General features: G+C 43.7%; 1 protein-coding gene across 1 annotated transcript; it reads right to left on the bottom strand.

The window, feature by feature from the left end:
* Window positions 1–2,412: 2,412 nt before the first annotated feature.
* On the bottom strand, window positions 2,413–8,093 carry EPCAM (epithelial cell adhesion molecule). The gene is made up of 9 exons (XM_056487748.1): window positions 7,762–8,093; window positions 7,231–7,338; window positions 6,404–6,644; window positions 6,064–6,129; window positions 4,817–4,880; window positions 4,349–4,450; window positions 3,983–4,180; window positions 3,553–3,594; window positions 2,413–2,922 (listed from the first exon to the last, which is right to left on the bottom strand). Exons 1-9 carry the CDS (start codon window positions 7,826–7,828, stop codon window positions 2,881–2,883), a joined length of 930 nt encoding a protein of 309 aa, XP_056343723.1. The 5' UTR covers window positions 7,829–8,093; the 3' UTR covers window positions 2,413–2,880.
* Window positions 8,094–8,107: the final 14 nt, after the last annotated feature.

Raw genomic sequence — 8,107 nt, 5'->3', positions numbered from 1 at the left:
TTTTCCAATGTTGTACATAGGGACTAAGATATGTATTATTACTAGGGTTTCTTACATTTTGTGTATCCCTCTCTGTAACACAAAAATCTCATTTATCCAGTCTTGATACATTTTCAATCTGCCCATGTGTGCTTTCTCAAAATTGACATTATGTGAAAAGAGAGGAAATATGGTATTTCAAATTTGTGCAGAACTTTAGATTTTAAAAATATGCTCCTTCACGTAAGGAAGTTAATGAATAAGGCAAATGGAAGCATCAAAATATTTACCTAGTTAAAAATTGATACAGTGACTACCAGTCCTTTATCAAGTTCTATTAGTCTGGTTCTTTTACAGGAAACTCTTTAACTTTGCTGAATGATTTCCAATAGTATTAAAAGTAGTAACCAAGTTTCAAAACAGAGACCATTTAATATCTTATTATTTTTCAGTAGCAGTCATTTTTTGCCATATTGCTCTATATATGAGAACTATCACAGACATGTGAAGAGTTGACACAATCTGATAGCAGTTTTTTTTTTTTTTTCTTTAAATTGCATCACATTAGTCTCGATATAAAAATCTATGAAATACAGTAAGCTGCAGGATACCAATACACTCATTTCTCTGGTATTTTCCCCCTCATCTTTTTCCATTTCTCTATAAATGCACACTTTTATGCAGCTGGACAAGTGCAGTGTTTAGTAAATAGAATAACACAGGCCAATATATCAAAACTATTTTTGATGGGAAACTAGTGAAAAACTGTTACTGATCACCATTTTGAGATCTGAGCAGCACCATGTTAGTTCCATAACAACTGAGTTTAGAAACAGTGCATTCCTTTCAGTTGTAGATTTAGATAAACTCTGGGGGTTTTTAAGAATTTCTGTAAACTTTCTGGTTTTCTAATCCCCTAGCTAGTTTCAGGCAAATTCGACAAGGAAGAGGACCATAATACAGCACTAAGCTTCATATGAGACACAAAAAGCTCCACCGAGTAAAAGAAAATGGAAAAGTGTCTGAATGCCTCCCTGTAGTGTGGGAAAAGCAGGGAGAAGAGGATGTTCAAACAAACCTATTGGGACAAGGTCCAGGCCACACAGCAGCTACATACCAGCCTGTCCAGTCAAGTCTGCACACGTGCAGCTCCAGCCCAGCCCCAGCACACAAAACTCTTTCCATCCCACAGGCCAGAAATATGCTGTGAAACAGGGAGGGAAGGAGAGAAAACAATGGCATTAGAATACTGGGGAGAAAAAAGAAATGGCAAGGATACCATACTGCAGGCATTTAAGGAAGCAGAGGAGATGGAGACTGAAGCACAGGGCAAGACAATAATACATACAACTCAGCACAAGACCACCTTACTGAAAACTTGGCTTTATTTGGTTAACAGCTTACAGAATTATACAAAATGCATCACACCTCAACAGATTGTCTGCATACTTGGGGAGAAAAGGAATGGCACAGATCAGCAGAGGGAGAGCCTGCCCTGCAGAATGTATCACTGACAAAGCTGCCCGAAAAGACTGCAAAGCATTCCAGTAAATTCTCTACTTCAGGATTTTTGTGCATTATCCAATACAGCAATGCATGCATGTGAGGTACCACCCTGTTGAAGGGATACTGGTCGACTGTGACAGTGACACCACTAGCACAGTTCAGCAACTTCCCTGTGACATGCAGCAGGCACATTGATGGGAAATGCTTCACATTTAATTTCATCAGCTGTATGTAGAATATCCTCAGTAGTTCATCCTACTTTTCCTGTTTTAGCCAGGGTGGGTCAAAACACACACATTAGTAACAAGGTTTGTCATTCAGTTCCTTATCTTGCATCTCATTATTTCTTTGGCAACAGGAGTTACAGCATTTCCTTTATAAATCAGACAGGCTGGAGGGATTGCTAGCCAACATCCACTGCACAGGTTACTGACAGCCAAAGCAAGCTCTCATGTCCTGGGAGGCTGAGAGCCTGTAGAAGCCTGGTCAGCATCACTGGCAGAGAATAACAGCAGAAATAGCTACTTGCTGTGCAACAGCTTTGCCACAGACAAAATTAACATAATAGTAAATTGCTCTCCCCCACCTCCACCATCAGATGTCAAGCCTGCCCACCCCAACCCTGCACCAGAGATGTCCTAGGTTAGAGACTTATTTTAAATACTTACATAGTCTATGCATTCCTGAAATGACTGCATTCTCAGCTTGTTGGTTTTTTATACAACAAGCTATATATTATCATTTCACTCTTGTTTCACAGCTTTAAGAAAAAAATATCATGCTATTGAGATACTAGATAGCACTGCTAGTTGGAGTTCTAGAATTATATTAATCTATGCTGAGGTTCCTTGTTCTAAGGAATCAAACTACAAATTTGTAAGCATGATAACTTAGTAGATTATAATTTCACCATGGAAGAATTAGAAGCCTGTTTCAAAGTTTTATTAATTCAAGTCATAAAAAAGTTACAGCAACTTCAAATATGTACAAACTGCCATAAAAACGTTGTGTTCAGTTATACAGCAGACAATCTCATTATAACGTGGCTACAAAATCATTACTTTCAATAGAACTCCCACAAGGGTAAAATAAGCATTTAGGCATGTATGCTCCAAAACCCTAGTAACAGCAGTTGTCAACTCGTTTCATCATCATAAAAAAATAAAATCAGGGAGCAATAGTTAAGTTTTACTTGAGTAAGATGGTGCATTTAACTCTCAACAAATAGTAAAAGTACTTGAATAGTTATCAGTCTTGGTTGTTAAAAGTTTTAACAATCATTAAGTGAGCACAATAGCCTCCCTTTCAGGAGGAAACTTTTAAGAGTTAAGATTCATGCCTCCAATGTTTTTGTTGTCTTCTTGCTTGAATGTGGCTTGTCTTCAGTTGATTTAGTTAAGCATTCAGTCCTCTATGCATTTCGTTCATTTCCTTCACCTGGAGGAGAGGAGGTAGAAGGAGATCAACATCTGTGCTACTTCTAAACTTTAAAACTCAATAAATCATCGGGACTTGCTCAGATTTTCATTAGCAAATGGATTCCATGCAACACTAACAGAACCCACCAGATATTTAAAAAAAAAAAAAAAAAAAAAAAAAAAAAAAGCAGACAATACTATTTAGCTTCAACATTGTTTGGATTCCTTCACAAAAGGCTCCACACTTGGTGGGAAGCACCATTTGCTATTCCATTGGAAAGCAGCTCTTCAATGGAAACTGCAAGATCCATGCAAATACCTCAGTAAAGGTATTTGTTCATCACAGAACAAGACTATCAGCACATCCTGTGGATTGCACAGCCCTTTGCTATTCATATGTAAAATAGAATTTGCAGTAAAACCAAACCCCACCCCCTCAGCCCTGGGAAAAGCAGCAGATCATCAGCTGCCTTTGAAACTAGTGCAGACCTACAGGGAGGTGAAAACTAGCTACAGAATTCGAATACTTTCAGTCTCCTCAAACACATCTGAAGCACTCAAAGCAAGCTTTTAACCAACAAACTTCGGAGTTTCTGGATTCCTGGTTAACCTACTCCCCAAACATGCACCACAAACAGAAATTAATTACCTCAGCTTTCACGTACTTCCCTTTCCTCCTTCTTGTGAGGACCTGTAAGAGAAGAATGAAGTATTTTTAAAGTCCTGATACACAAGTAACTTTTTTTTTTTTCTTTAAAACCACAAAACTTGAAGCTGTCCATTCCCCATCCCTCCAAAGTGAGGTAGGTACCAACAAGGTTGTTTGTCACACTCAGCTACTTTCAACCAGGAAGCACTTTGTTCACCTCTGTGAATTGTTCCCAGTACTTGTTTTCTGGGTGACACCCCTCAGTTGTCACCTGAAACAGTGAGTATGCCCATTACCAATTTCCCACCTCCCGAGTCTGAAGAAGCAAGCCAATTTACAAAGGAAGACTTTTCATCAGTCCAAACATATATTCTGTTACTTCCCAAATTGTACCAGTACCGTTCTGCTTGGCAGCTTTGGTAGAACTTACCAGAACAACAATTGCAGCCACTATTGCTATTACTACCACTACAATGACAGCAATAAGGCCAGGAGTCAGAGACTTCATGGTAAACTCGGGTGCTATTTCATCAACATAGTAGACCACCGTCTTCTCAACCTTCACTGGTTGGTTGTCAATGCTGACATTTAGCCCAGCATCATTATGAAAGATGGATTGACCTTTTACCTGAAACAGATAGGAAAAGAGAGACTTGCTAGTTCACATTGTAGCAGGCATTTATCTTGTCACAAGAATAATTCACCTTGCTTTATTAGCCAGTACACAGCCAGACTCCCGAGTGCAGTGCAAGACACACACCCAGCCTCCAGCAGCCTTTACCCGTGACACACTTACATCTTTTTCAAAGTAGTAGGCCACATCAGCTATATCCACATCTCCAAACGATTTGGCTGAGGAATTTTGCTTCAAATCAATAGTAATGTAAGGCTTTTCATACTGCAAAAAAAAAATATAGTATGGTCTTAAGAAGGAGGAAGTTTAAATCCAGCTATCAAATATTCACCAAAACATTATGATCCAGTTTGTGAACTTGCATCCTGGATCAAGTTTATGGTTCTTGAACTCAAGCCAGCTGCTTACAGTAGGATTCAAATTCCACTTTTTAAATGAAGCAAAGATGTTATTTATGGACTAAGGAGAGCAGTGTAGTTTCTTAGCATTTCTGTTCAGCTATTTGCTAACTAATCACTATTTTGAGAGCTTCTACTGGAATTCATGCTGTATTGCATTAGTCAAATATGAGTTTTTTTAAGTTACAACAAAAGGAAGTTCTGATACTTTACTAAACTTTGTGCCTCTTACCAGAACACTAGCTATATAGCGGCCATTCAGCTGGTAACGACTGGTAATGGTATCCGTGAAAAACCTGCAAGAATGTGAAAGCCATGGCTGTAAAAACAGTATTATTTCACATAGAGCATTTGAGAAGTAGAGAAGAATAGTGTAATTGTTTCCTTCTGCAGTCTCTGTGGTGCGTGGACTTCAGCTAGCAGCTAAACCCTCACCTAGTCTCTCACTCACTTCCCTCTAGCAGGATTGGGAAGAGAATCACAAAGGCAAAAACAAAGAAAAAAAAAAACAAACAAAAAACCAACCCTCATCAGTTAAAATAAGACAGTCTGGGAAGTGAAAGGGTTGGTTGGGGGAAATATAAAACCTCAAGTGATGTAAATGCAATCAGTCATTCCTGACAGATCAATGTCCAGCCAACCTCTGAGCAATGGCTACTTGGGAAAAAACTTTCCCCCAGATTTACTGCTGAACATGACATTATACAATATGCACTATCTGTTCAATCAATTCATGTCAGCTCTGTCCCCTTCCCAGGCTCTTGCCCATCCCCAGTCTCCTCACTGGGGCAGCAGAGTGAGAGTCTGAGAAGGCCTTGACATTGTGTAAGCATTGCTCTGCAGCAGCTAAAACACTGGCAGATTTACCAACACCTTTTTGGTCACTGGTCTAAAATGCAGCACCACACCAACTGCAACCAATAAAATCAACTCTGCCTCAACCAAACCCAGAGTTCAATTAATTTCTAACAGTGAAGATGCACTTATTGTAAAATAAACATCTGCGTTAGACAAAAAAGCTTTGAAGAGCTCAGAGGAAGAGCTAGAGGGCAGCAGCTTTTGCTCTGGAAAGGAGGTGATCTAATAGCTACAAGTAGGACTTTGTTTTAACAAAATGAAAAAAAAAATAAAAGAAAAAAAGGCTGAACTCTCATTTTCCTCCTGCTGCTTTATGCAGTCCTTCTGCCATTTTCGTAAGTTTACTTTCTCAACAGTTTCATCCATTACCTTCCATTTGTTTTAGCATATTGATTTGAGGGGGGGGGAAAAAACCTAGCAATCAATTTTAAACGGAAGGGGATCTCTTTAGCAGTTAATTTGTTTCCAATACAAATTAAAGCAATTCTATGAAGGATCGGCTAAGGTGTCTTACAAATGAGTTCACAGGTCTGACAATGCTCTTAGCAACTGTTTAGAAATACACTAGATGTCTAGTAGGACATGCATACACTACCATGACATATTACTATAATCACTTACTTCTTTAAAGATTCAGCATTCAGAGGAGCATCTCTCTCAGCATGTTTCATTTCAATAATGATCCACCTGAAGTACAATGAATATTCTTGAAGTACAGGCATATAAAACATTCCAAAACAATCTAACCCCAGGCTAAAAAACAGAACAATGAGACAAAACCAAGGCAAGCAAAGTCTCTTCCAAACCCATTCAACGCCTCCTTGTTTCTGAAGAAAAAAACCCAGCAGTAACCAAGTGTTGATTGCTCCATCTTCATTCATCCCCAGTGCATCATTCACACAAGGCAGAGCCTCATACAGGAATGTTTTCGTGTCACAGCACACCCTGTTGAAAGACTTACATCGTTCTGACTAATTGATTGCACTTCAAGTCTGCATCATGTTTGTCAGTTCTTCTAACTCCAGCTGTATTCACACACCAACAGGTGGTTCCATTGCACTGCTTTGCCTTGAAAGCACCACTGTTTTCACACTCAGGATCATAGAGGCCATCGGTATCTTCAAATGCATCTTTTGGTTTCTCACGACGACCGGATTTTGAGCCCATCACTTCTGCTTTCATTAGCAGGCATTTTGAAGTCACTAAAAATAACCAGAAAGTCGCGTTAAGCAGCATCAGATCACGCATGTCCAAAACAGAGCTCTGAGTCCTACAAACAAAAGGTTACATCAGCGGCAGCTAAATCCGAAGCCATTACAAGGAAGAACAATGTCTAATGTGTAGGTGGTGCATAAAGTCAATGCAACAGGGGTATGTCAGCCTCTCAAGGCAAAGGCCTAACAAGTCCAGCCTTAGGATTTACAGCTTCCATTTCTCACAGCTAGAGGCTTGTTCACATCTTATCTGAGTTTGAACCCTGAGAGAGGTCTTGTCACATGGCTCTTTTCCTTTAGATTTGTAGGAAAAGTGAGGATATGTGCTTGCAAGGAAGCTAAAGATTCATCTTCAAGAAAATCTTGAAAAACCGGAGAGCAAATATTGAAGAGGAGACGGAGCCTACATCAGTACAAGTAGAGAAACCCTGAACACTTTTCTTCCAACACCAGTTGACCTGTAAGACCAGGAAGAAGAACTCCTTCCTTGCCTCCATTATTTGCTGAGGACTCAAATTCTCACGTATTCCCCGGCGTTCCCCTGCCACCCACACTGCCGAGCCGTTTTACTCACGGGTGTTGCAGTCCACGGAGACACCGGAGCCGATGGCCTCGCAGCGGCACCGCCCGTCCGGCTGCAACCTGCAGTTGGTAACGCGCTTGTTCTTCTGGCAGACGCACGCTGCAAGAGAAGCGCGGCCGTGAGCCGGGCACCGGGGGCCACCGAGCCCACCGAGCCGGGCACCGGGGGCCACCGAGCCCACCGAGCCGGGCACCGGGGGCCACCGAGCCCACCGAGCCGGGCACCGGGGGCACGGCCGCCCGCGCTCCGCCGCCGGGCGGGACGGACAAAGCCTCCCCTCGCCGGGCGGGCGTGGCGTGCCCGCAGCCCCCGCTCCCCCCGGGCACCAACCCTCTCTCCCTCCCTTCCCGAGCGCCGGGCTCCCCTCGGGCTCGGACAAAGGGGCGCTGTTGGGGCCGGGCGCTCCTGCCCCTCCGCGCCCTCGGCGGAGAGAGGAATGGTGTCGCATTTGGCGGCACAGGGCGCTCAGCCTGGCAGGAGGGGGTCCCGGGGCGGGGCGGACAGAGGGGTGCGGGCACTCACAGTCCTGGGCAGAGACAGCAGCGCAGAGCAGCAGCAGCAGGAGCGCGGCCCCGCAGAGCGGCTTCATGGCTGGGGAGGGCGGCGGGGCGCGGGGGGGCCGCGGAAGGTGCTCGGGGGCGCGGAGGCAGCGGTGTGTGCGCGGCAGCGGCGGCGGAGCGGTGTGAGCCGCCCGACAGGTTCCGCAGGTGCTGGTGGCTGCGCCGCGCCCTCCCGGCTCCGGTTACACCTGGGACGCGCGGGGGGAGCGGCGGCTCCTCCCCCGGGCCGCCGGGCGCGCTCTTAAACCGCCGCCTCCCCCCGCACCTGGGCGAAACTGGCTGGGCAGGGCGGGACCCGCTCCCGGCCC

This window comes from Oenanthe melanoleuca, chromosome 3 (assembly GCF_029582105.1).
Source record: "Oenanthe melanoleuca isolate GR-GAL-2019-014 chromosome 3, OMel1.0, whole genome shotgun sequence".
NCBI lineage: Eukaryota > Metazoa > Chordata > Aves > Passeriformes > Muscicapidae > Oenanthe > Oenanthe melanoleuca.
The sequence above is the reverse complement of the archived record's forward strand: the minus strand, read 5'-3'. Positions and strand labels throughout refer to the sequence as shown.